This window comes from Alligator mississippiensis, chromosome 16, assembly GCF_030867095.1.
Source record: "Alligator mississippiensis isolate rAllMis1 chromosome 16, rAllMis1, whole genome shotgun sequence".
In the NCBI taxonomy this organism is placed as follows: Eukaryota; Metazoa; Chordata; order Crocodylia; family Alligatoridae; genus Alligator; species Alligator mississippiensis.
The window spans coordinates 8799706-8827705 of record NC_081839.1 but is presented as its reverse complement, the minus strand read 5'-3'; the positions used below and the strand labels follow the sequence as shown (position 1 = coordinate 8827705).

The window sequence follows — 28000 nt, the reverse complement described above, 5'->3', positions numbered from 1 at the left end:
CTGAAGGCCCATGAACAGGTCCAGAGGGACACGGCCACAGCACAGATGGGAAAACTGAGGTACAGGGAGGTGCTGCCACTACCCAGTGGACTACTACTCTTGAACAGAGGGAGTATGAATAGAAATAAGGGACCTGGAATCACTGCCCTGCTCCATGCCTCAGTTTCCCCACTGAGATAAAGACACAGACCCCCAGGTGGGAGCAGAGAAGCTAGCCTCGGGGTCAGGAGGTGCCAAACAAAGGCCAGACACAGCGGTAGAGTTGAAGCATAGCTTGTTTAATTTTTATACATTTTTTTCTTATTTTTTTCTTTTCTTTTTTCTTTTTTTAAACTTTTTTTTTTTTTTTTTTTTTTTTTTTTTTGCATAGGGGGGAAAAAAAACCTTAGTCACTTTCAGTAAATTGTATGTAGGTAGGAGCATCTGCTAATCAGTAATGGCTGCATACAATGTTATAATCAAATATTGTGAGGCACCAGGGAAGCAAGCAAAGGGGCTATTGAAGCATGGGGGCCTGGAGCTGGGAGAAAGGGAGGCAGTACATGCAGGTGGAGACCTGGGGCAGACGGCGGGAGGGGTGGATTGCAACATTGGGGGAGTTGATTTTGATCGGAGAGCTTTGCCGACAAAGGCACCATCTAAGAAGCCATCCATGCGTTGCGCGCCCTTGGGCTCTGCTTTCCCTGGTGCGTTTATGTGTGTAATGTGGTACAGCAAGCAAGAAGCAAGAAACAGAATAACTATTACCGTAATGTCTGTAAAATATAAATGAAAGGAAGGAAGAAAATATCCTCCCCACTGGAAAAAAAAGAAGAAAAGAAAAGAAACAACTTTCCACTCGGTCTCAGCGTATCTCATAGAAATATCTTCTTCCCAGCGCTTGCATCGTTGCCGTCGTCATCATCCTCATGGAAAAACCACAACGGAAAAGGACGTTGGATGGAAACACAAAATTCCCCACGATGAACGGCGGCTGCTGAACATTGACATGTGCTGAAAGGTGGGGAAAGCCCCGTGTCCCTGCCCGGCCATGCTCTCAGGAGCCCCAGGCCCACGCTCCCCAGCCCCAGGCAGGGGCGTGCTCAGAAGCCTTGTTATTTTGAGAATGGCGGCACTGATTGTCCAGTTTACACCAACCCCACTGCCAGTCGCTACCAGGCTCACGCGCCAAGGCAGGCCATTGAATGGGCTGCCTTATCCAAGGAGCCAGGCTCTGAGAACCTGCCCACAGCCCCTGCTGCTTCGGGTCAGGCTCAAGAGGGGAGACAGAGAAATCATTTGTCCCCGATTGTCAGCTCCAATTTTATGCAACTACTCTGTCCCGCCATTCACAAAAACTGCATTTCCCACAAGTGAAATCCCAGGTTTTATAAAGGGAGAGGCTGGGGGTTCTTGCTACAGAGAGCCTCCAGGTCTCATGAAAAGGAGACTCCACTCAGCTGCTGGGCAGCAGTGGCTAAACGGTGACCCCTGCCCCTTCCCCCCTTCCTGACAGCATGGCATGAAAGGGAAGCAGGGCTTTCTCTCGGACAGAGGCGGTGCAGTGTGTGGAACATACAAGCAAACATCCCACCCTGGCTGCTTGTCCCCACCCAAAACTCCAGGGCAGGGAGGGGAACCTAGGAAAAAAAAGCAAGTCAGACCAGCAGGGAAGTCAGAGGCACTACTTTGTCAGAATTTTTGGTATTGATGTATTTCAGGTTCCTGCTGGTCGCTTCTTTTTTTTGTGTGTGTGTGTAAAACCATCACCTTCATCATCCTCAGCATCCATACAAACAGGACTCTGGAGCATGCAGAACCTCGGGAGGTCCAAAACGGAATCAGGGAAGCCCCAGGCAACCCCGGTGGGGATATAGCTGGGCATGGACTTGCACTTGAGTAATGGGTGGGGGAGCCTGGCGGGGAACGGATGTTCTTGGTAGTCATTCCAATGCTTCCACTTACATAAAGATCCAGATTTGCCCAATAAAGGGGCCTTAATGCAAAAAAGTTCTACTTCTACCCTTGAAGCCACCTGCTAGGGGAGAAGAGGGGAAGGTAAGACAATGGAGGTGGATCCTCTGCTGGGATAAATTGCTCTGTTGACTTAGCCCCTGCTCCTGCAAGAGCAATGCACAGGCTTCACTTGATACATGGGGATGGCGACACTGACCTCCATGAAGCAGCGCTTGGCCCTTCTTTGGCAGCCTGTTTCTCCTAAGCACGTGCTTAAGGCTCACAAGACGTGCCGCGCTAGCAAGGCTGGGCTGTAACGGGCTGCATTCGGTTGGATGGGGACCTGCATGCGCAGAAGTGCTTTGGAGCATCAGGGCCTTTATGCCAGCTGAGAATCTGCCCCCATCTCCTAGGAACAAAGCTGAATTTGAAAGGAAGGGGCGGATAAGCATCTTCGCGCCGAACAATACCAAAAAAACCCAAGGACCAACCCCAAGATGAATGTGCAAGTTAAAGAAACAAAAAGCAGCAATTTCAAACTCATATTACAAAAAAATATAGCTATGTGTGTATATATATATATATATATATATAGAGGAAGAGAGGGAATATATATACATATACCTTCCTTTGCAATTTAAAGTACCTTGACTGTCTGCAGGGCCACAGGGACATTGAGGATTGTCTACTCTTCGGTTTTGCATGCACAAGTCCTGCCTGCCCAACTCCTTCCCAAGAAGAAACAAGCACAAATAAAAACAACACAGCCACATCATCTTCTCCGCAGAGGAGGCAGAAGGCTGGAGAGCTGTAGGTACGTTTCACATGGTGCCTGGTTCCCCAGGCTCTGAGATTCAGCCCCTGTAGCACCATATATATATATATATATATGTACATAGGTTTTTTTATTTATAGATCACAAGAACATTTTTTAGTTTTTTTCTTTTTTAAAGAAGTCGACAACAACAACAACAACAAATGAGGACCCCTCCCGAGAAACTGTAGTGCATGAAATAACTAAGCAACGTGCCTAGCCTTGCTTTGCATGGAAGCTACTGCTGATTGGCGGTCGCTTGGGTCCTGCTTGGCAGGGGTAGGGAGGCTGAGAGGGTGGGCACCAGGAGCCTTAGGGAAGGACGTTTCTCTTCCCACATCTCCCTTGCCACCCGTTGTTGTGTCCGGGGATTGTCTCTTGGGGAAGCTGGCCTTCGGCTGGTCAGAACCCAACGGAGAAGCTCTGCTCACGTCCCACCAGCCCCCATGCAAGTGAAGGCTACGCATGCTGCTACCCAGCCTGATTGTCTAGAGACTCTGGAAGAGCTAGAAGTTCCAGGAGGTTGTCTCAAGAAACACGACCCTTAGCTTGTCGGTGGTGGTCACCGTGCCTGTCTTCCTCTACCACCACCCCTCCCTGCCCTCTCCAGCCAATGTCCCGCAGCACGACCCTTCCCAACAAACAACGGACAATTCCTTCTCTCCCTCCGTCTCCCCTGCCAAGACCCTCATCCACCCAAGATATTTCCAGAGATCCTTGTGAGCATACCTACTTGTCTATTTGAATGGCTGAGCTATTTGATTGCATCAACACGGCGGAGGGGAAAAAAACAACCAAACCCAACATCCCATGCTGATGATCTACTGCAGTCAGTGATGTCTGCTCTGCAGGGTCTCCCTGCTGCCTTGTGTTGAGTTAAAAAGTCACAGAGAAAAAAAGTAATAAACCCCAAAGGAAAAGAACCCCCCCCCAAAAAAAAGATACAAAAGAAACTAGAGATGGATTTGGGATGGAATTTGCATATTCCCTTCAGGCGGAGCTCAGAGGCACATCTTGATGGGAGTGGGGTGACCTCAGCAGGTCACTGGCTGCTCATCCCCTCGGGAGGAGAAGCCAGTGGGCCAACTGCTGCTCTCACTTACACTGGTGTTCATCAGGTGTAACACCATTGGGGTCAGCAGAGCTACCCCCAGAGGGGCAGTGCAAGCAACAGTGCAATTGGCCTGTTAGTCTTGAGCAAGGATGGGCCTGGACCAGGACCTCGGGTCCAAACAGCCCCCAAACCTGCAGGAAGCTGGATCTAGATGCAAATTGCCTGCCTGGCTCTTCTCTCAGTCATAGGCTGAAGCCCCAACCCAGGGCCTGTCCAGCCCTGGACATTGGTTGAATTTGGATCCAGGTCTGCACCTGGGAGGCCTGATCTCTGATCTGTACAGTCCCAGACACTGGAGCCCAAAAAGACCTCCCAGGCTGTACATGGTCCACGCCTCCCCTGCTTGGGGTTCCCCCTAGTGCTGCGGTGCGCGGTGTGAGCTGTGTTCCTTTGTGGGCCCTGTGGCTGGGCGTAGCTACAAGACGGGGAAAAAAATGTGTTGAGTGGAACAGTGCAAATTTTCCCAGGGATGGAGGAGGGGGCGGTGTGTGCTTTCCTTTCATGGTGGACACCATCTTGGCAACGGGCAATGAGAAACTACCCAGGCAACCAGCCAGTCTGTGTGCTCCTGGAGTGCCAACATGCTCTTAGCGCCTGTCTGGATGTTTAGGACCATTTGGTTTAAGGTGCATTTCTCTGTAGGGATTTTTTTGTTGCTGTCTTTGAAACAACCAAACAAAAATTAAGTGCTTTATCTCGAAGCTTGTGGGTTTGGGGTTGGAATCTGGGTAGCACTGACCTGCCAGGTCTCGTTAGCTCAAGAGCTGTCACATTTGACAGCTATGAGTGGAGACGTGCCCAGCAGATATCTGCCCTGGCTTGGCTTGCCACTCCCTCCGTGGCCGTGCTCTACTGCACGTGGTAAGATTGCTCCGAGGCTCAGAGGTATGAGCTGCCTGCCCTCCAAACTCCAGCTGGGTTCATGCGAGTTTTGCCTTCAAGTGCAGTTTGGAGCTGGTCTCCAGGCAGGTATGACTGGAGGAGAACAGCCAGATCAGATGTGCTGGGGGAGAGATATCTGGGTAGGATGCACGTTCTCATCTTCCGTTCCCTGTCCACCAAGAAAGCTCCAGTGCCCCCCACCTCCACCCCCTGTTTTCCTCGATAAGAACACAAATCAAGTTGCTGTGTCAGTATCTCTTGCACTAAAGGGATTGGATTGTTGTCAAGGGTTCCTTTAACAATGCTACATCCCAGCCTGGGCTGCCACAGCGCTGCCAGAGTCCGTCCCCGCCAGGCGTGTGACTCACTCGCGTTTGTTTTTAGGTTGCATGTGATTTTTTTTTGGTGTTTTTTTTTGTTTTTTTTTGTCTTTTTTTTTGTTTTTTGCTTTAAATTGAATCATTTTAAACATTTTTATCTGCAATTTTTTTTTTTTTGCATTTTTTTAAAATAAACTAAAGCTACTCGCGTTGCATTGTCCTTGCAGAAAACAATACTGCACATTGCATAAAGAGGAGTCTCCCAAGGACTTTCCAAGCCCCCAAAGCATGCGTCCCGCCATCCCTTGCTTCAAATGCCTGCCCGTCCAGCCCACAGCATGGAAACTCAACACAGATCATTAGAAAATCGAGAGAGAAAACAAAATGAAAAAAAAAAAATGAAGAGCTTTCTACAAGTAAAAGTCCTCACAACACCACGATGGCTCATCCCACCCCTTCCCCACCCAGCTACCTAACACTGCCGGCAAAAACATCTGAAAACAAAGCCATGTTTTTCTTCCATGTCCAATGGCTCTGGCTGACATTGCTCATGGAGTGTGTGCATGTCTGACTGAGCTGGTGCATGAATGGAGGGAGTCTCCTGTGCTTAGCGTGGTGGCCTCCAGCACTTTTTGCCTCTGTGGATGCACCATTGTTTGAAGGCATCTCTACTGGTTTCAACGCAGGGGTTGGACTGCAATGTAGAGGTCATCTAGAGACCAGAAGGGGGGTGATAACTGACTGCCCCCGTGTTTAGACCCAGTCTGTACAAAGCTTGTTCTTTTGGGGGGTTTGGCCCTGATCTTACTCCCCTGCTGTAAATCAGGTGTGACTCCACTGGCGTCAGTTTGGGGCCAGGTGTTGGCAGCAGGGGCAGGCCCTGCGCTGTGATGTCCAGAAGGGGGTTGGGGCCCTCCTGAATGCTGTATCCAGCATTGCCCATTGGTGCCATTGTAATCATGAACCTCACCAGGCTGGTTCTCCTCTCCAGGAGGTTCGGGGATATAGAGAATCCCAGGTCCTATTTAAAATGAAAAGGTGAGATTTTAGCCTTGGTGGGTGCATGTTGAGGCAAGTGTGACATCCCATGGGGGGGCTCAGGATCCATAGATTCATAGATTCATAGATGTTAGGGTTGGAAGGGATCTCAATAGACCATCGAGTCCGACCCCCTGCATAAGCAGGAAAGAGTGCTGGGTCTAGATGACCCCAGCTAGATACTCATCTAACCTCCTCTTGAAGACCCCCAGGGTAGGGGAGAGCACCACCTCCCTTGGGAGCCCGTTCCAGACCCTGGCCACTCAAACTGTGAAGAAGTTCTTCCTAATGTCCAGTCTAAATCTGCTCTCTGCTAGCTTGTGGCCGTTATTTCTTGTAACCCCCGGGGGCGCCTTGGTGAATAAATACTCACCAATTCCCTTCTGTGCCCCTGTGATGAACTTATAGGCAGCCACAAGGTCGCCTCTCAACCTTCTCTTGCGGAGGCTGAAAAGATCCAGTTTCTCTAGTCTCTCCTCGTAGGGCTTGGTCTGCAGGCCCTTAACCATACAAGTGGCCCTTCTCTGGACCCTCTCCAGGTTATCCCCATCCCTCTTGAATTGCAGCGCCCAGAATTGCACGCGGTACTCCAACTGCGGTCTGACCAGCGCCCGATAGAGGGGAAGTATCACCTCCTTGGACCTATTCGTCATGCATCTGCTGATGCACGACAAAGTGCATCCAGATGGCAAAGAGCAAGACCCAACATGATGATGAAATCTCGCAATTCTTAAGCCAGTCTCTGACCCTGGACCCTGACATGGGCTGTCCCACCTCTGATTGTGCATGGGGATATGGGAAGAGTGTGTCCCTGGCTATGGGATGGGGGGACAGCTAAGCTAGACTACTCCCTTGCCTCCGAGCCTCCCCTACCCTTGAGAGGGGTCGACTCAGGCCCATCGTACCCCCGGAAATCAGAGGAATATGTAAACTCCTGGTGAAAGGAAACACCGGAGATGAAAGAAATGACCAAGAGGATGAACCCCCATGGATGCCAGAGCTGTGAGGTGCCCGGGGGACGGGAATGTCTCGCTCCAGCCAGTGTCATGGAAACATGTGTGCATGGGTTTTGTTGTTGTGTTTTTTTTCTATATTACAAAAGGTGCTTTCAGGTTTTCTTTCTGCCTTAGAGATGCACTGACTAGCTCACGAGAGCGGGTCCCTGCAGAGCAAGACAAAGGCTCCCACAGAGCACCTGGGCAGGCCCCGAGTGCCAGGGCCTGGGGAGCCTGGGCTCGGGGCACACAGCTCATACAGCCCCCTCAATGCTCCCCTTGCTACCCTGGCCCCAAACCTGCCTCAGCCCTGCATATGCAAATGTGGATTGCATATGGTAACTGCTTCGAGGGAATGCACCCTGCCCCACCTGGGCTAGTGGCATCGCTGACCAGGGCCTCAGCTGACTGAGGGGAAGGTGGCAGTGCCACAGCCCACCGATTGCTTCTTGCTGCAGCAGAACTCCCTCCTCCTGGCTTTGCCACCCTCAGACAGCTCTGCCCCAGCCCGAAGGCCCTGTGGGATGATGTGGGGAGGTGGGAGATGCTTCTGCAGAAGACCAGGCAGCCTGGCCAGCCCAGGCCCAGCCCCCAGAGTCTGCATGGGAACGTCTGCGGGGTTCTTCTGCAGGGAAGGAGGCGACACACTCAGCACTAAGACATTTTCCATTCACATTGCCTGCCCCTTGCTCTGCTCTTTTCTCCTCCCAAGCCCAACGCAAACCCACCGGGTGCCCCGCAGCCCAGCCCCCCACAGCCCGTCCTTTGCAAAACGTCCTGCCCTGCCGTCAGACTGGGAAGTGCAGACCCTGGGCCCCGAGCATCTGGCCGTGCCCTTCTTAGGAAACGGGTCCAGGGACCGAATTGCATCCTTTGCTGCCCGTGCTGACTTTTGGGGCTGGCGAGGCTGCATCTCTAGCTGCCGCTCAGCTTAGCAAACAGGTGCGCTGGGCACCTCAATAGGGTTTTGTTGTTTTTCTCAACAAAATGAATTGATTGGATTGGAAATTAAGATCGCCAGGAAGATCCAAATGATTCCCCCACTGGATCCTGGGACCAGGTGTGGGAGTGGCCAGGTGCTTCACAGCTGATCTCCAGGGTTCTAGCCCCACCCCCTTCGGAACCATCTGCCCTTTTTAAAGAAACAGCGCGCTAATAACAACGACAAATTCCATCACCGCCACAGCAGAAACCACCTCCCCTTCCTCCCCAACCTGCCTGGGAGGAAGGGTGTTGGCCACCTGCGTATGGCCGTGCTTGCTCACTTTGGTCAATCAAAAGGAAAAAAAAAGAAAAGGAACACAATGCAAAATCCCACCTCCCCTCCCATCCCCGCACAAAAACCCCACCAGAAGAAAATTCCCGCCCCCCCTGTCCCCGCACCCTGCAGGTTTGTAATCAGTCACTGAGAACCTTAGCTAAAAGATCTATCAATGTAGACAAAACAGGTATTGCATATTTTTCCATACAGGATGCACTTTGTATTAACAGCTGGAAGACGTATACGAGGGGAAGCCGTTAAAAAACAGAGAGAAAAGGGGTGGTCTGGCAAGTCTGCCCAACACAAGGAGAAAGGGAACATGCACATGGCTACTATGGACAGCTATTTCCTCGTTTGGGCAAGGGAGGGCAAGGCTGGGGGCGATATGGAGAGATCCCCTTGGCTGATGGCACTGGCAAGCTGGAGCGAATTGGGAGGGACAAGGCGCTCGTTCCTGACCAGCTGCCATCAGCCCCCGACACTGCACCTGGGAGTCCATCAGTGTCAAACGCTGCCACGTTGATGGAAACCCAATAAAGTTCCTTAGTCATTTATTCTTTATCCTTTCCGCCAATATGGAGGTGCCTGGTTAGAAAATAACATGACAGTCAGGGCAGGCAGATCGGTCGTCTCAGGTACGCTGGGGTGACACTGGAGTAACTCCATCCACACACATGGGGTTATCATGGCATAAGGCCGGAGTAACTCCAGTGGCCACAAATAGGGCCAGAAAGGGCATGAAGTAGATAAAAGCACGACGAAAAAGAGATGCCCTGGATTCACGCCGGTGTTGCTGAGACGAGAGTCTGGCACATTGCGATGATATCACAATATTTCCGAGCCACAAGGAATCTTCCCAATGGTGTCTGAACACACAGTTTAACAAAAAAGGTTAACAAACCAACAGCCCCAAATTGAACTGTGAACGTTTTTACAAATGGCAACATGTCCCATCCCCCCTTTAGTTACTACGAGACCCAGTGCATGCAGTTATTCCTGTGCAGTGATATCAGTAGAGTTAATACTTAGTCTTCGAAGGCAAGGCACATCATGTGGTATAAAATTTCGTGCAAATTAGGAAAACATGGATTTTTTTCACTTTTTTTTTTCTTTTTATACATCATTTTCGAAGGGGGGAAGGTAGAGCCAGTTATACAGTCTGCCATGCACATTATCAGCCATTCGCTGATTGGTTGAGCTAGGTCACATGAGTTCCTGTTAAAGCACCATGCAGTTTATTTGTAATTTTTTTTTTTGTTATTTTTTCTTTTTTCCCCCCTCTCCATCAATTGCCCTTTTCTTTGACTTCCTGCATCAGCCCTTTCCACTGGGGGTCTCTGCACTGGGGCCCCTTTCCCCCCTGCCCTCCCCTGTTAAGCTGGCCCCGGTTCTCAGGGCTCTGCAGTGCTGATGGACCATGCATATAGCTGCTCGGGATCAGATGGCTTGACCCCAGGTGCCTGGCATAGAGTGGGGCCTACGTGACAGCCCTTTGCTCAACTCTCCGCTGCAAAACTGGGCTGGGATCCAGCAGGGCCCCCTCCCCAGGGTTGGCGCTGGCTGTGGTCGGTGTCCGGCTGGGATGCAGGTGCTGGGAGCTGCAGGAATCGTACCGGGGGCTGGGCGCTTTGGCAGAATGACTTGCTGGAAGCTCCGGGGAAGCAGGGAGCAGAGTGGAAGCTGGACGGGAAGGAGCTGCCCTACGTCCTTCCTATGCGACTCAGCCTTTGGTTTAAAGCTGCTTACAAAGCCATGGGTACCTGCATAAGAGGAGCAGCTGGATCCCTGTGTTGGGCTTCAGGGACTCCTCCAAAGGGGAGCTCCTCTGACCTCGCTGTGTCACCTTTGGGATTAGCACCCAGATGCTATTGAGGACACGATGCATGGATGTGCACTGGCTGAGCGGGAGCCCGGCTCTGATGGGCATGGAGGTGGCGGGGGGTTCATGAGTGACTCTTGGAGGTCAGCACCTGCTGCAGCCTCCAGTCCTGCCCAGTTACTGATCAGGTGTCAAAGCTGGGCCTGGATCTGTCTGTGCACGCCTGGACTGGACTCAAGGTGCAGCCACGAGTTGGCTGGTGGAAGGACTGGCACTGGAGCTCTTTGCCCACCTGGGATGACTCGTGGGCACAGGGGGAACCTGCCTGGCACTGCCTGAAGTGGATGCTGGGACCTCTGCAGACAGGTGGTGGGAGGTGCCTGGACCGGAGTTGGCTGGAGTTGGCTGTCTGGAATGGACACAGGCTGGCAGCGGTGGCTGAATTTTTCCCCTTGCCCATCTGCTCCGTTGCCATCAGCCTGCACAGCCCTCTCTCCTCTGCTGTCCCCTTCAGGTTTCTTGTCACCTCTTTCCTTCTCCTGCCTCACTGCTGCTGAAGTCAATGTGGCCTGGCTGGTGGTGGTGTCCCCATGTTCCCTGCTCCTCTGTCCAGGGAGGAGAAGAGCAGAATCCAGCACCCTGGAGCAGGGCAGAGGCTCTGGCTCTGCCTGGCAGAAGGTAGGGCGGGTGGGTGATGGGCCCAGCTGCAGAAGAGGCCCTGCCCTGGGGATATCTTTCAGGAGTGGGGCACAGGGGGTGAACTGGGGACAGGCTGTGACACTAGTGCTCATGGGGGTCTCAGGGATTCACCAAGGCTAGATGGGCAGGTAAGTGAGTGGATGAACCTTTTCCCCACCTCCCAAAGGGCCTCGATATTCCCAGGGCCAGGGACTGACATGATTAAGTCTGGGATTCCCCAGCCCTGCGGTGCCTGGGGGCTGGCCTGGTGCTGGGGCTCTGTAGGTTGGGTGTGGGTAGTGGGATTTGCTGGATTGCTGCAGAGCTGGTGCCTTAGTCCGGCTGCTGAATCTCCCTTCTTCTCCCTCAGGGTCACTAGGGGAAGGAAGAAGGGGGAAAGCAGCCCCGTTTCTCCTGCAGCCTCTGTAAAGCAGAGGAGAGCCCTAGGGAGCAGCCCCTGGCCCTGTGGTGGTGGGGTGGTTGGGGGCAGCCCACAAGCATCCTCCTGGGGTCTAAGGCACTAACCAGTGTGTGGGCCAGGGAGGGAGGAGAGCGGATCTGCTCCCTCAGGCCCCGTCACAGCCCACGGACGGCTTGGTCAGTGTCCAGCGTTGCTCTCCTCTATGATGAGACAGTGCCTGGGCAGGAACTGGGCTTCAGGCATAGCAGGGGGAAGGGGATTTTGTGTCCTTGGTTACTGAAGACCCTGGCCATAGGCCTGTGCAGACCTTGTTCCTCCAAGGAGATCTGAAGGGCCAGGCTGCACCATGTTACTGTGCAGAGTAACTCCGGATCCAAGCCTGTGTGACTGAGAGCAGAGTTTGGCTCGGTGGGTCACTTCTGCTGCAACTCTGTTTGCTGGCATGTCCACAAAGATGGGCCCTTCCCAGCTGCCCCACACATCCTGGCAGGGGCCTTGAGTCCATCCCTGCCAGCAATGATCGAAGCCAAAACCCAGGCCCAGCGAGTAAGCAAAAGCTGTGCTCAGCCCAGGAGTTGCCAGCTGTCCAGGATCATGAGCTGGGCAGTGTCTGCGAAGAAGTGGGTTCATCTGCTTTGTTCCAGCTGCTTGGCGTCTTAGGACATCTCCTAGGGCCCTGGCACAGCAAGGGATCCATGTGCCAGCCTAGGAGGCAGGAAACAGGCAGGAAGAGAGAACAATGGAGAGGTTTGCCCTGCCAGGCAGGTGAAGTCTCATGTCTCTGTCTTGCAATGAGCAAACCACGGAGCCAACAGCATGCAGGTGCCTCTGCCTCCCACAGCTTGCTCCATCCAGGCCAGCTCTGCTCAGGGAGGGCAGGAAGCAGGAGTTTCCCAGTCCCTCCTGGCAAAATGAATCAACAAATGGTGGGGTCAGGTGCCCTGGTCTCTGTTGGTGCAGCATGTGTGACACGGGGAAGCTGGGCCTCCGCAGCCAGCCGGATAGTGCTGTTCTGTCCCCAAGATCAACCAGGAAGGTCTGTCTGATGTACTGCTTGTGATTCATGATCCGTGACAGTCTGGGGGAGTGAGGCCCCACCGGACTTGTGCTGAGCTGGTCTCTCCTGCTTGGTGCACATCCTGGCTCTCCAGCTCACGGAGTTGAATTCAACTGATTTCCCCAGGTATATCTGCACCTGGTGCTCTCTGGCCTAGGCCAGGCAAAGGGTGATTCAGTCTGGCTTCCTGCCTCATGTGCAGGGACCTCATTAATGCTATGGGGAGAAGGATAGATGCAAGGCCCTTGCAGGCCAGTGGAGATGCCACAGCTCCCGGTGGCCTGGCCCTTCCCACCGCACTACTCTCCATGGGGTGTGAGCTTTCCAAACCAGGAGGACTGGGATACAAAATTCAGGCACTTTAACCAGTCAGTGACGGCTTTCTGCCTCCCAGCTGCGTTTGCTGGGAATGTGATGGCATCACCTCACAGCAGGGCTGAGCAGGGAGGGGCTCACAGTGGGGAAGGGGAGCCTGCGAGCTGGATGGGGGGGTCTTCTGGTCCCTGCAGGTAAGGGCACAGGACCCCTAGCTAACCCGAGTCCGAGTCAAAGGCCGACGTAGCCACCACATGGGGGGCTGTCTGCTTGCGGTGCGGCCTTTCAGGGAGAAAGAATCTGTCTCTATAAACTGTCCCAGCAAGCCGGTGCCGGGAACCAGGTGCCACGAATGGGCTTTGCTATCATTCCCTCTTCAAAGTGCATTTCCTACAAAATGTGCAACACAATCACAGCCGTCTTGCCCCCAGCCCACACAGTCCCTGCTCACTGGCGCGCAGAGCTTTGCACACACAGGTGTGCCCAGGTTCCATGCCAGCCCTCCCACTCTGGCTGGCCTGTCTTGCCCTGCCCAGACCTGCCATTTAGGGACTGGCCTTGGCCTAAGTCAGTCTCATTTCCAGCATGACAGCAGGTCCTGGCCCATCACGAGCTGCTCTTACAACTTACCAACCCAGAGTCTGTCCCCACCTCACCTCCCTGCCCCAGCACAAAGGAAATGCACAGAAGGAACTGTGGTAGCAGGAGACATGTCCTGCGTTTGCCAGGAGCTGCAAAGGGAAAGCTACAGTATGGAAAGCTCACCAGGCTACATCACGGAAACCACGCGCCATGATCATCCCTGGCCAGGTGCTGGTCCTGGCAAGACTTGGGGCAGGGCGGCAGAGCCGTCATGCTGCACGGTGCTGAAACCCAACCCTGGCCTCATTCCTTCTGCTGTGTTGAAGGCATTGCAGAGACAGACCCACTTCCCCTGGACACTGTGGCTGTCCCAGGTCCGGAGCGGGGTGAGAGTGGGGGAGGTGCCAGTGGACTTGATTGTCCATGGAGGAAGGGTCTGAAATTTTGGATTCCAGGAGTTTCCATAATGCAGTCGTTAATCTGTAATTAAGAAATTTAACCTCTGGGATTTGAGACCCAGTGATAATTTGCAGTGTGTGGCCATGCCAATCCACACAGCAGTATGCTTTGCTCTTTGTGGGCTGCCCTACCCTCCTGCTGCACCCACTTGTGCCCATCACAAGTCTTGTGCCCCTCCCCTCCGTCTCCTCCCTGCAATGCCCATCGCACAGTATCTCCCAGCTGTGGAAATGCCACTCACCGAAGCCCAGTGCCCTGCTCCATGGCCAGCCTGCCCTTGACCGGGAGCATGGGGCTGGGGTGCTGCTGAACCCAGGTCCTGCTCCCCACGCACGCACTGAGGGTGGAGACCTGAGGCAGGAGTCATGGAATCCCCTTCCCCTTCCGTAGATGGTCACGGACAAAGGCAACTGGAGAAGTGGGAGGATGAGAGGGGCCGTGTCCCTGCATCCCTGCAATACTGCTGCTCCAAGGAGTCCCGCGGGGATGCCGCTCACTCCTGCCCCAAAGAGCATTTAATGGCATAGAGGATTTCAGATAAAACAAAGGAAAGGTGTACACGTCGTCCGAACACTGGGGCAGCGGGAGGCTGGAGGCATCTTGTTTGCAGCGTGTCTGGGGTGGAGCGGGAAGCGACAGCACTAACGAGAGATCTCCCGACCCACCCGGTGCCCATGGGCTCAGAAGCAACTGGCCGCTGTGCTCTGAACCCGCTGTCTCGATCCTAGAGCCTCCTGGGAAGTAGAAAGTTTGCTGCGGGGCGGGCAAGGGTGCCCGGCGGGGTTTGTTCTTTTTCATTCACAAGAGGCAAAAATGAAACAGGAAATGAGAAAGACAATTTTGCATATACAACCCTTTGGAGAGTGGCAGCAAGACTCCAGCGCCGTGGCTGAGGAGGCAGCCAGTGGGACGAGCTGCGTTGCTTCTCTTGCCAGGTTGGCCGATGGGACAAATAGTGTTTGTGGCGAGTCTGCCTGGGGCGGCCGTGTGTGCGCGCGGGGCTCGCTTGGTTTTAAGGGTTTTTTTGTTGGTTTTTAGTTTCTAAAAAGGTTTCAACCTTTTTTTTTCTCTCTCTCTTTCTTTCCCTTCCTTCTTCCTTCCTTCCTTCCTTTCTTGTCACATGTTGTGTGTTTGTCGTCGTCATCATTGTGAATTCGCTCTCTCCGTCGTCACCGAAAGGCTGGGCCTGGTCCTGTGGTACGTTGTCCTCTCGGGATGCCTAAAGCAGAGGAGGAGGGAGGCGAAGGGGGGGGCAGCTGCAGTTATCCTAGGTACCAGGACTGAAGCAGAGAGAAAGGGAAACAAAAGAGAAAGGCCCATGTTAGCGATTTGCCTGCTGCTCCTGTCACCCCCTTTCCCTCCCACCGGCCGTCGTTCTGTAGGGGCTAGAGGGCATTGGCACTGGCAGCTGCCACTTTGATCCAGGCCTGAGCCTGCGGGTGTTGTGCCATTTGCAGGCAGTTGTGACAGAGCTCACATTAGGGCAAGAAGAGGGGCAGGGAGAGAGAATGGAGGCGGGCACGGACTGGGGAAGGGAGACATGGCTCTATTCCTGACCCACGCGGGTAAATCCCTTAGTGGCTGGGTGCCTCAGTTTCCCCACTGGTGTGAGGGGGATGTATGGATACTCTGAGGTTTGGCGTGCCCTGAGCAGCTCTGCCTGCTGGCACACCTGGACCTGGGAGGCTTCTAGGGACAGAGGGAGCAAACCCCAGCACAGGGCCTGTGCCACTTGGGGAGGGCACCCACCCCACTGAGCAGGACATGAGAACCCATGCCTGTTGCCGGAGTCTGCCACAGCTGCAGATCATGAGCAGCCTGGACAGCTCTCCCCGTGGGCTGGTCTCCTTCCCTGCCTTCTGCACCCCCCAGCACCCCCTCACTTTCACAAACAGGCACTGCACATCCTCAATCCTGTGCTCTTTCATTCACTTTAAATTCAGGGCATGTTGGACAGGGGCCCCCACTTCTCACACAGACCTGCTGCAAGGGCAGGAGTGTCTGGCTGCCAAGGCTTGCTGAAGCAGAGAAAAATAGCAGGGCTGGGTCTTGGCTTGCATGGTTCCCCCTTGCTCTGAGGAGGGAAGGGGCTGCCTGTTAGGGAGGTGGGTTCAGGCACTGAAAAGCAACTCCAGGAATCGGAATTCCATTCTGAGCGCCTCAGCCAAGTCACCCTTCCCGTGCCTCAGTTTCTCTGTCTTTGTGATAGGGACAAGGATGCTGACCTCTTTTGTAAAGCACCGATTATCTCGGAGATGGGCACCATGATCTGTAACTGGACTTAACCCTTCCCTGCCTCAGAACTAGGCTGTGAGCATACACTAAGTTACTGTTGCATACCCAGGACCTCATAAACATCTGGACAGACAGCCGGACATACGTGGGTGTCATGGCTGCAAAGATCTACTGCAATCATCCAGAAGGCCCTACTGCCCAGCCTGGGCCACAGGCTGCCCTGAACTCAATGCTGCTTTTAGTCCAGTTGCTGGAAAATGTCTTGCCCAAGAAGCATCCATCTGAGCTTAAATATTCCCCAAGATGGTGAATCCCCCTCCTGCCACAGCAGGCTGCTTCAGCGGTTCGCTGTCACCACGCGGAGAAGGCAGGGCAGGGCAGCACCGCCCTGGCCTGCCTGACTTGAGACTATCGCGGCTAACTACCTTTCCCTCTCCCATGGGAGCCGTACGCCCCATCTAGCTGCCCTGGGAGCTTGTTGCCGCTCTACTCTGCTCTCAGAGGCTCCGACCAAGCACCAAGCGTGCCCTGCCATGCAGAGGGGAACGCACCAGCCCCCCTGCTGTGCTTGGCCTCTTCTGACACAGTTCACTGCTATGACTGGGTTGCCCTTCCCAGGACACAGGGATAATCACTGCAGAACGGGGGGCCAGGACTCTCCCCAGAGGCTCGTGGGGAATTATAGTGCACTGACTCCGGCCCACCAGAGCCACCAACATGAGCCAGCAAGCACCAGCACCGTGCCAGCCTGCCCACTCCCAGCTGGTCTGACCAGGTCTCACCTCTCAGCCCTGCAGACCCACATTCCCAAGAGCCCAGGTTAGGTCGGAGCAGGCCTTCCCCATCACCCCACACCTCTGAGGACATGTTCAGGAGTCACAACTCAGGGGCTTCCAAGGGAAACACCTGGGAAACCTGCATGAAGGGGACACTGGCCAGAAGAGATGGGGCCTGACCAGCTGTGCCCTTCTGGCCCATGGCCCAGGGTGAGGACAGGCACCTCTTGCTCCTTTGCCAGCCATGGATGTTTTAGTTTGGCAATGGGCTCCTTTTTAGCCCTGAGGGCCCAGGTGCAAGGTCCTGGCCTGGGATGCTGGGAGCCCTGAGCTTACAAGGGCCTCTGGGATCTTGGCAAGTCATAGATGGCAACATGCAGGCTCCATAGGGCCAAGCCTCCCCCTTTCTGTCACCATGCTGCGGGGCATCTCTATAAAGGGGTAAGAACAAGGTGTCCCCACAGGTTGTAATGCCAGAAGGGATCATTGCAATCATCTAGTCCAGAGATGCTTACATTTAGTGGTGGGGGAGCAGTGCAACCCCTCCCCTGTTACTAATTTCCAGACCTGTGGGGAGCTCCATGGGCTAGACAGACAGGGCCCTGCAGGCTATTTCGGGTGTACAAGGTGGAGTGGGCCCAAATCCCAGCATGTGGAGCTGGGTAGGGGCAACATGGGGCCTGATCCTGGCATGCAGGGCCCAATTCTGGCACAAGGGACCAGGTGTGGGTGGCATAGGGCCTGATTAGGGAGACCCCCCCCCCCCTTCCCTAATTGGGCAGGACAGTCCTGGAATGAGAACATCAGGTCCCGGTCCTGGGCTGCACGATTCTGGGACAGCATTTGTCCTGGATTTGCGATATCACGCAGGGATCCAGGTTTTCCATTTGCCATGGAAAATTGTGGGCAATGGCGGGTTGCCCCTGGAATGCTGCTTGGGGCTGGGGGGAGGGGATGCCATGTGCATGTGCGCCCCTGCACGCATGCACATAGCTGGGATCACAGCCAGGCAGTGCAGAGAGCAGCTCCTTGCAGGTAAGTCTGTGGGGAGGGGGGGAGGCAAATTGAGGCCCCCACAGCAAGGGAGGGAGTGTGGCTGGGGCTGGGGGTGCTGCTCAGCCAGGGTGGGGCATAAGGCCTGGGTGTAGAGTGAGCGGCTTGTCCAGGGGGCAGCAATGGGGCCAGCTCCCTGCTGCTGTGCGCATCCCCTGTGGGGACAAGGGGGGACATGTGCCCCCCCCGATTTGTATGCAGGGCTGGGGCAGATATGGGCTGGCTGTTGTGGCCTCAGGGCTCCCCACCCTGCTGTTGTCCCTCTGGGAGCCCCATGCTGGCCATGCCACCATGGTGAGTTTCCCCTGCCTGCCTGGCTGTAGTCAGGGTGGCAGTGGTGTGGAGTTGTGCCCCCCACTGCTGCCATGTGGGCACAGGGTGCCTTGCCATGGCAGTGTGGCCTCCTGGGGGAAAGGCAGCAGCGTGGGGAATCCTGAGCCCGCAGTGGGCATCCCGTACCTGCCCCCATTCCTCTCCGCTTGGCTCTGCTCCACCTGTGCCTCCCCGGCAGAGGGAGTGGGGGTTGGGGAGGGGCGGGCATGTGTCCTGTCTTTCCATTTTGAAAAAGTGGTCACCCTAGGCCCGATCCCAGAGCATGAGATCTGATCCCAGCGCGTGGGGTCAGGCAGGGATAGCGCAGGGCCCCAGGGCCTGATCCTGGCATAGGGTCCGATCCTGGTGTACGGGGATGGGGTGGGGCCCAATCCCAGTACATGGGGATGATCCAAGGCCACAGGGGGCCCATGGACCAGCCCCATGCCACTCATCCGGCCTGCGGAGCCGAAAGGTCAAGCACCCCTGACCTTGTCTGAAGATTGGCAAGTGTCCAGATACGGCATCAAGGTATACAAGATAGGTGTAAGACAGACAGGTCACTGGGGTGGGGTGAGAGGCTGGGAGGAGTCTCAGGCACAGGGGTGGAATGGAGCCTGGATTCTGTATTTTATCAGAGTGTTTTTCTCCCAAGGGTCACCCAAGTGTTTGTGTCAAGTGGGAGTTAAATATAGCGCAGCTCAGAAGCTGCAATACAAGCTCTTTCCCCTCTCAATTCAGTGGAATTCATTTCTCCCTCCTACTACATCTCCAGCCACCATAAAGCATCCCCCAGTGGAGAGGACCTGAATTACCAAGGTGTGTCACCTCCCCCAGCCCTCGCTATGTCAGAGGAAGGCAGGCAGACCTTCCAGGATTTCCCTCCCCAGCACCCAGGGGAGGTTCTCTGGGCATGGTCACCTCCACGGCTGCACGAGCCTGAGGGCATCTGGACAGAAGCCATTGGACTGGCAACCCCAGCCAGGCGAAGGCATCCCGAGTGTGCTGTCACTGCTGCTCTCCAAACCCCAGCTGCAGCCCAGCCTAGGGAGAGGCAGCAGTAGGGAGGGACAGCAGGGATGTAAAAGCCTCCATTAGTGCCATTGCCGCCTCCTCTGATCCTGGAAGCAGAGGTCTGTAATTTGCTGGATTCCTCTGTAATCACACAGCTTCCCTCCTGGTTAACTGGCACTGGGTGGGCGCCCACGATGCGGGCTGGCCTCTGAACCCCAGCCCGCGGGGCGGATCGCCTCCACCCTCCGCAGAGACTGGGCCTTTGGTGTGGTCTAGGCACGTTATAATTAGCCAAGAGAAGGAACGTGTGCAGGGCAGGCCTGTCTCCTCCTCATGGCCCCAGCGGAAGGTGTGTGGGGCAGAGGGCAGCAAATGCTAGCCCAGCCTCCTCCCAGCCCCGGGGGTGGGCCAGGAGTCCTCCCTGCCCAGTGGCGCCTGTTCAGCACGTTGCCCTCAGTTCTCTGCTCCCTTTTTCCCAAAAGTGCTTAGTGTCACACCAGCAAAATCCTGGCCTGCTCAACACAGGAAGAGGGAGGGAGACAGCCAGCACCCCAGAGAGCAGGAGCAGCCTTCTGGCTGGCTGCCCTGGGGCACTGGCCGCATTGAGTCAGTGCTCACACCCAAGACAGCTGGCCCCAGGGACGGGGCCTCTCTGCTGGCGTCTGGATCCGAATAAGGGCTCTTCTGTGCTAGGAGCTGCAGAAGGGTGGCTTGCCCAGGTCATCCAGTGGCAGAGCTGGTCTAAGCCCCATCCCGGAGCCATTAGGCAGTACTGCCCCCAGCAGAAAGCCCTGAAACCCACCCCTGTATCCGCACTCTGTGCAGGCCACTGAACCTGGAGCAGGCAAGTGGCCTCAGCTGGGGGGCTGAGGCAGGGCAAAGGAGCTCCAACCTGTGCACCCGGAGCTGGGTGAGCCGCCACAGTCTACCCTGCACTGTGCCCCATGCCCCCACCCCTCTCCTGCCTCTGCCTCACTCCTGCCTCACCCCATGCTGTGCCATGCTCGCCTCTTGCCCATGTGGGCACAGCGCCAGTGCTGTGAGGTTTGTAAACTTCCCAGGAACAAAGCATCAAGGCTGCTGGTTGTGACCCCTGTACAGAACCAGGCCCCTCGGGCTCATCCCATGAATATCATGCCAGACTCACAGCTCCCAGAATATATACAACCCCTTCCCCCTGAACCCAATACAAAGCCATGTTCTCAGCACCAGGCACTGTGTGACCCCTCTCCAAATTCATCAGCTTCCTCCAGGTGGCAGGGGCTGGAGGCCCTGCTCACAGGCAGGCATCAGAGCCTGCAGGATCTCTGGCACACCTGTCGGTGCAGGGATCTGTGCTCATTTTGCCTCTGTTGGTCCTCAATGTCTCCGTTTCTCTAGGGCATTGCAGCAAGATCCCGCCTCCCTTTGGAGATGCCTCTCGCTCTGAGCCAGTCAAGCAGAGAGCCATTGCTTTGGGTCATTGGGTTTCTCTGCCATCTGACTGCTTGCCTTGTCCCAGCACCATGCTATGACTGTGCAGTGCTGCGGGGCTAAAGGCTGTGCGAGCCCTGGGTGCTGGCCATATGAGACCATTCAGTCTGGTGTTCGTCAGGCTTGCTTTGCAAGAGTCAAGCTGTCCCAGGCAAGTTCCATGGTGGGGCAGGCACCTAGACCCACCACTGCTATCCCAATGGGCACAGGGGCCTTCTGTGCTTTGGGATCCATCCCACTGTGCAACCCTGTGCAATATTTAGCACCCAAGGTGGCTGCATCATAAGAGTGGGAGAAGTGATCCTTAGCCCTTGGATGGTGGAAGGGCTCAGCCCTGGCTGTCTTTGGAGTTGTTAGGAGTTTCCCAACCCCTCAGTGCTGAGCAGAATGGGGGAGGAGGCAGCTACTCAAATACAGGGACAATGAACACACTACATGAGGGTCTTACGGAATAAGGGCCTGGATGAGACAGACACATGGACATGGGGGGAAGAGATGGTTGAAACAACTAGAAGGTAAAGGGTGTGCCAGTGGGAGCAGAAGGCAAGTGTATGTGCAGGCTGGGCAGCCTCCAAGGGCTGTGGGGTGGCTGAGGAGGTCAGAGAGGGTGTGGGGAGAGCGAAGGGGCATGGAGCAGGAGAAACAGCTGCTTGACCCCTTTGTGGAGCACTGGCTCCAGCATCCCCTCAGGACAGACCTCAGCCAGCCCCTGCCCCAGCAGGCACCATGTGCAGCCTGTGTGGAAGGAACAGCCGGAGTCGCAGGGACAGAGCTTCCTGTCTCCTTGTCCCTGCTGTGGGATCTCAGCCTTGCTGGGTGCAGGGAGCTGGGGTCTGGTCTGTACTTGGCAATGGGGCACTGCCCTTTTTACAGAAGTCCTTCTGAGCCCTTTTGCCTGGCCTGAGGCACAGGGCTCCATAGGCTCAGCCTCCAGGCTTGCTTGTCCCTTGCCCGGGTGTGGGAGAGGCTGCCTACTTATCCTCATCCCAGATGGAGCATGGCCCATGCAAAGGAGAGCAGGGACAAGAGAGAACAGGGCAGTGTGCATAGAGCCCCAGCCTGGGTCCTGGGAGCCTGCCTTTGACTTGCGGGGTGTCCTGCAGGAAGCTCCCTGGCTCCTTCAAGCCCCTGTGTCTACCTACTGTGAAGCCTGTTTGCTGTCTGGGATGAGGATGCTTCTCCCCAGAGCACATACAGCCCCGTGCTACTGCCATGCTGCCAGCCAGGAGAGCTCACATGTCCTTTGAAGGCCCATCAGGCAGGCACAATGCTCTCTGGGGGCTGTGGTTCCCCAAGGAAAGTGTTTGCGATTCCCTGCTGTTGAGTATCAAAGGTGGGGTGGGACTGCAGGACACATAAGTCTTCATGATAAGTTCATACGAAGCTCCCACAAGACTGCAGGACAAGCCAATAGCAAAACCCGGCAGAGAAGCCAGGAGTCCTAAGCTTCTCCGAGCTGACTTGGAAACCAAAGCCCTCCCCCCATCCCAGAGCTGGGAACCTGCACAGTGTCTTGCCAGGGGTCTAAGTCTGTTGTGCAGGCAGGGTCATGTGGAGCACCCAGCCTGCTTGGATCAGACAGCAGGACCCTGCTGGGGGCATTTCAGCACCCCCTGCATCCTGCCTTACCACCTGCTCTGTCTATCAGCAGGGCTTGGGCTGAGTCCCTCTGAAGTCCTGGCTCCTGCTGTGCTCTGGGCGGGAGGGGGTGGGGAGAAGTTGTACCTCTCGCCTCCAACTTGCTGGAGAGCACTATGAATTATTTGCAGCTCCCTGCATCCCTGGGGCTCCAGCAGCCCAGCTCTGAGCGTGGACTGACTGAGTTATATTAATTCTTCGTGTAACTAAGGCTGCTCTGTGCATAGAGTCCAAGGATGGAAAGTTAGGGAAGAAACTATGGCCTGCTGGTGTGGGGGGCTGGCACCCTGCTACCACCTTGCAAGTGCATGCACCCGGGCTGCATGCCAACGGGGGCACTGCTCTGAAAAGTGCTAAGCCTAGTGACTAAGGGACTGTCAGGTGGCAACCAGCTCCTGCCAGCCCAGCAGAGGATGCCAGAACACAGGGCAGGGGATATGCCTAGGTCTCTAGAGTACCTCAGTCAAGTCTCCATCCCAGTGGAAGGGAAGTGCTCCCAGCTCTGGTCCCAGGCCTGCCACCACACTGAAAGCTCAGGGGAACTGAACAGAGAAGTTGTAGCACTCTCATGCTTCAGAGCAGGAACCTGCAGTATAGCACGAGCGTGGTCTGGGCTGTCCTCAGGAAAAAGCACCCTGGTTTGGCCAAATTGTGACCCTCCGTGTCTTACTTTGCACATGCTCAGTGCAGGTGGGCAAGAGGCGCTCCTGAAAAGTTCTGCTCTGAAAAGTTTGTGTGAGCTCTGCCTGCACTCAGCGTATCTGTGCGGATCTCTGCTCACACAATCCCCATCTGGTGATACACTACATTTTAGTCCAGCACTACCACGGCTGAGTGGGACTTTCCCTGAAACTGCTCTACCTGGCACCCAGGCCACTGCAGGGCTGGGCACGGGAGCTAAGTGTGCTCCCGTGCCATGCAGAGTTCCCCATGCTAAGGGAGCAAGTTCTCTGTCTGTCTGTCTGTCTGCCAGGGTTACTTAGCTAAACTGCTAATTGGCCCATTCAGAATGAGCATGGATATCTCTTGGCACCACGGCACTGCATCCTGCTGTGCAGACATCTCCCCGAGTGGGTGCAGGGAGTCTGTCCCTCCTGTGCTTTTGATGTCCCTTTTGCTGGCAGAGGCAGCACAGGGGAGGAGGAGGAAACGAGCTGACTGGAGTGCAGAGGAGTAGGAGCCAGGCTAGTTGGGGAGAGGGGGAGGTTGGGATGAGAGGCTGGGGAAATGGGGAGAAAGAAATCTCATCACATGCAGTCCTCTTATGTATGCGCTCTTTGGGCCCGTCAGCTGAAGGCTTGGGGATAAGGAATGCCTCAAAGGCTTCTTGCCTCCCAAGTAATTGCTAGGCACTGGAGTCAAATAACATAAAAGCAGACATGAAGGTTTATGACTAGCTGACAAAAGCCTTGTCCACATGGGAGAAGCTGCACTGATTGAACAGTCTGAATTTAAAACCCAGCTCTTTACAAGTGGTGCTAATCCCCCAGACAGACACACATTGGTTTGATCCTTGCTTAAACACATTTAGCTTAACTCTAAACCTTCCTCGTCTAAACCCATCAGCAAGGCTCACTCTAGCTTAAGAGCACCTAAGTGAAGGACCTGCACCCTTGCAAAGGAATTGATGTGAAGCCATGCAACCTTTCTAGTGTGGACTATTCTCTTTCCCCCTCCATCACTGGGCCCTCAGGGCTCGTTTGCATGACGGCATGGCTGATGCCACGGCGGTGCTGGCACAGCAATGGTAGCGGAGTTCCCTGGTGGACACAGGGAACATGGCGGCAGAAGCAGCCTTTGTGCCTTGCTTGCCATACCAATTCCTGAATGACGAGGTGTCAATAGCCTTTGCACATGGGGACAGGGGGTATCCGGCATATCTACATCAGCTGGAGTGTGCCAATGTAGCTATGCAGAAGTCTCTTGTGGCATTCACCAGCCACCTACAGAGACTTCCAGAGTAGATACAGCCTGCATTTCTAGGCAGAAAAAAGGCCAAACCTTATGCCACTTGTGGTTCTGGACTGACTCATGGATTTGGACTTGATTTGGCTGATTTGGCTTGGGACACAAAAAATTTCTTACATGTCCCAGGCCAGAATGAATCATCAGAAAGGACCAGATCCATTTCCCAAACCCCGACAGGGGCTGAGTGGCTGCTTTCCACAAAGCCAAGAGCACAGTGCCAGCGAACGGCGTTGCAAACACTTTCAAGAGAAGACCCCCCTGCAGGCCTGCTGCCTCCCAGCAGGTGGCAGCACCAGTGCCTCACCCACCAGCATCCCTTGGCAATGCACTTTGCAGCTGGACTGGAGGGAACCTGGGCGCAGCCCCAACATCCCATGCAGTTTCCCCACTGGCTGCCATCAGGGACCTGCCAGTGCCACCTGCCTGCTCCGAACTGGACTGAGCCCTCAGATCTGCACTGTGTGGGGAATCCCACATGGGGACATATCTGAGAAACTGAGGCAGAGGCAAGGGCTAGGGCACAGAGGAGGGAGACAAGGCGCTTTTGTTCCCCAGGATGGAGCAGAGACACTGGCCGGGCAGAGCAGGTGGCTGCGGATGGCTGGAGCTCTGCAAGCGCTCCTGCTTTGAAGATCTGCTTTCCTTCGGAGAGTTCATTTGATCCAGTGGGCCCGGCAGGGCAGGCCAGGAAGTGGAGAAAGGCCAGGGGAGGGCAGGCAGATGCAGACGCAGTGTTGGCATTCACGTGGCTCTGGGAACACTGTTCATGTACTGCAGGGCACCCGGGAAGCGCCCTTTACTCGTGTTCAGGAGGGGTGGGGCAGGGCTGGGGGGGGTGCCCCCTTCTGAGGTCCCATCCTACCCCCTAATGCTGACTGCCAGGGGACAGTGCTGCCTACTTAAGTCCTCCCCCATGGCCTACAGCACAGCATCCTCTGTCTTTGGGCTGGGGGCCACTCACTACTGACTCGGGGACGAAAGTGCTCTGACCGCATTGTACCGACTGCTGCACAGCTGGGTCGCTGCTCCAGAGCTGACTCAGTGGAAGAATTTTGCCTGCATGGTCCATGGCTTATCTTCACCACACCAACTGGTCCCTCCTCCCAGTCCACAGCTAGGAACAGCCCTCACAGCTCACACACACACACTATTTCTTTTAGCTACAAATATAGAGGCTATGACACACCTTGGAGTACTTCCAAGGCCAACCAGTAGAGGTGCACGTGCATGTGTACACACACACACACTACTGCCCGCCCCCCCCACAAGCTCATTGCTACCCATTGTGTTGCTGGTATCATGGGAAAAAGCAATGGTGTAATTAGCGGCGAGGTACAATGAGGGAAGGCTTTTGGCTCTCATTAAGGATGGAGCGAGTGCAGGGGGCTGACTTTGTCAGGTCAGCAATTATGGGGTGTTTCTGAGTGAGTGAGTCCCCGGCAGCAGTCCCAGAGCTGCAGGTCATGCTAGCCAGGGCTCTGCAGGCAGCCTGCTGCATGCTGCACCTGGTCTCTGTGCAAATGCTTTTGTTCCCTGGGGATTAAAACCACAATGAATGAAGTCAGTGTTCACCTGGGCTCCCTCCCAGCCTCTGGCCTCTCCAGAGACACTAGACAAACAGCCCTATGTTTATAGCCCTTGCATTTATTCCACAAGCACGTGGGACACAGGGAGAGAAGGGGAAAGCAGAAAGGGAAGGAATTTCCGGCAGGCCGGGGCTCTCTGCTTCCTGACTGACGACTGTGAAGCACCAAGGCGCCAGCACAACGGGCACTAATGGGCACTCTGGCTGGTGCGCTTTGGATAAGGGTTCGATGAGTCAGAAAGGCTGCCAGCCCCTCCGGCCCCTTGGCAAGGACTGGGCAGCACAGGGGGAGCTAAAGAGAAGGCTGCAGTCTCTAGGGACTGGTGAGCCACTGCAGCAGCCACCACCTCTGCAAGGGGGCACAGAAATAGCCACCATGGCAATGTCTGCCCTGTGTAAGCCCTGAGTGTGGAGCCGCACTGCTGCATCTCTGAGCCAGTGCCTGGAGACAGCTGAACCTGCCTCACTTGTGTCTTGTGTGACTGTGCTGCCGGGTCAAAGCCAGAGCGGGAAGCTGGAGCATCCCTCAGCAGAGTCTGCTTCTGAGCCTGCATGCACTCACTGGGCATCAATAATGCCTCATGCAGGAGTTTCCACCTGTGAGCTGCACAGCACTTCTCATACACCAGCCCATCAAACCTGGGTGTCTGGGGGGGCAGGTCACTGAGAACATTTCATCTCCTCCTGAAATGCAGTTAGCTCTGGGGTGGAGCACAGCATTGAACAGCGGCCATTTAGGATGGGAAATAAGGGCTCCTAAGCCGCTTGGAAATCCCAGGATCATTTGGAGACAGCAGAAGCCCTGGCAGGATTCTGGCCTTCATTGTACTCTCATGAAACACCCCACAAAACTGTGACCACCCCCCAGGTGCTGGGTTTTATATGTCTAATTGCCCTGGAGTCACTTGGGAGCTCCTCTGTCTGTGCACGTATCCTCCTGTCTCTCGTCTTATATTCAGATGGGAAACTCTGGGAAAGAGGCTTTTTCTATTCTGTGCGGACACAGTGTCTAGCGCGATGGCTCTGGGCTGCCACGAGGAGCAGTCAGAAGACGGGGCAAGGTGGCACCTTACAGACTAACGTGTTCAGAGGGGCGTGAGCTTTCGCAGCCTACCGCCAAATTACTGACAACCACCTGCAGGTGCGCGGCACCCCCAGCGTGCTGCTCCCCGCTGGTGCCTGGAGGGAAGGGTGCCCCCTAGCGACCCAGGGAAGCCCACGCACGGCCAGGAGCATGGTGCGACGAATGCTGTGGATCACGCTCAGCGCTGGGTACACATCAGCTAATGAATTATGGATTAAATAATAAGCATGGCTAATTAAAAGCAGCTGGAAACGCACATGCCAGATCCCACTGTGGCTCTAACAGGCCGTTGGGGACGCAGTGGTGGAGTGACGGGGTGTACGGACGTGGCCTGGGGCAAAGGCGCTCCCAACAGCAGGGCTGTGCCCCAGTGGACGGTGCCCCAGCACCGCCGTGAGCTGCTGGTGCAAGGCCCTGTCTCTTTAAGAGCCAAAAGCTGCCCCTTGGGGGGCTTCGTGGGGAGCAATATCCTCGCGGCCCGGAAAACCTCGCCGCGCCTCCGACCGGCGCTCCGCCTAACGGCCCTGCCAGGTGCCAACGTTGCCCGAGGAGGAGGAAGAGGAATCGCATTGGCTGATGGCCATCACGCTACAGGGCCAACCAATCAGGTGCCAAACGGTGGCTGTGCCAGTCGGGCGGCGGGGGTGGCGGGGGCGGAGCGTGGATGCAGCCTCGCCAGTTACTGGTGCCAACTTTTTTTTCAGTGGCATGTTTGTACCGCGGCTCCGCCGTGCTGGGCGGGTGCCAAGGTGGGAGCAGGGCTCCAAGCAGCTGCAGTCCCACAGAAGCAGGCTGGGAAAACACGAGGGACTCAGAAGCAGAGCCAAGACCTGGAGAGCAGAGTCCAGGATGGGTGCGGGAGCTGGGCCAGGCCCCAGCCCCGAGCCAAACCCAGTGGGACGCCTTCCCTTGGCTGCAGTGGGTTTCGGGTTCTGCCTGACCCCCGTGCTGGGCGCAGCGTAGATGTCAGTGGGGACATCCTCCTCTGCCTGAGCTGTGCCCAGGTGGGATCTCCATGCAGGACACCCCAACTCACAGCCCAAGCAGGTCTTGGCCGTCCTTTGAGGCCATTGAAGGCGACTGCCTCCTGGGAACTCGGCTGAGACTCCAACGCCCTGCACAGTGGTGCCTGCAGCTTGCACAGGCCAGCTGGGCACCAGTGAGGGGAGCCT

The 28000-nt window shown here is 55.5% G+C and overlaps 1 protein-coding gene across 7 annotated transcripts in view; it reads right to left on the bottom strand.

Annotated features, from left to right (window-relative positions):
* Positions 1–257: 257 nt before the first annotated feature.
* Positions 258–28000, bottom strand: part of NFIC (nuclear factor I C) — a 196666-nt gene continuing 168923 nt past the window's right edge. For 5 of the 7 annotated variants that reach the window (XM_019489924.2, XM_059720010.1, XM_059720011.1 and 2 more), the window contains one exon: positions 258–14970. In XM_019489924.2, coding sequence (XP_019345469.1) covers positions 14834–14970 — 137 coding nt within the window. In that variant the 3' untranslated portion in view covers positions 258–14833. The remainder of the gene's footprint in view (positions 14971–28000) is intronic. The other 2 variants (XM_059720008.1, XM_059720009.1) reach the window with 2 other exon arrangements.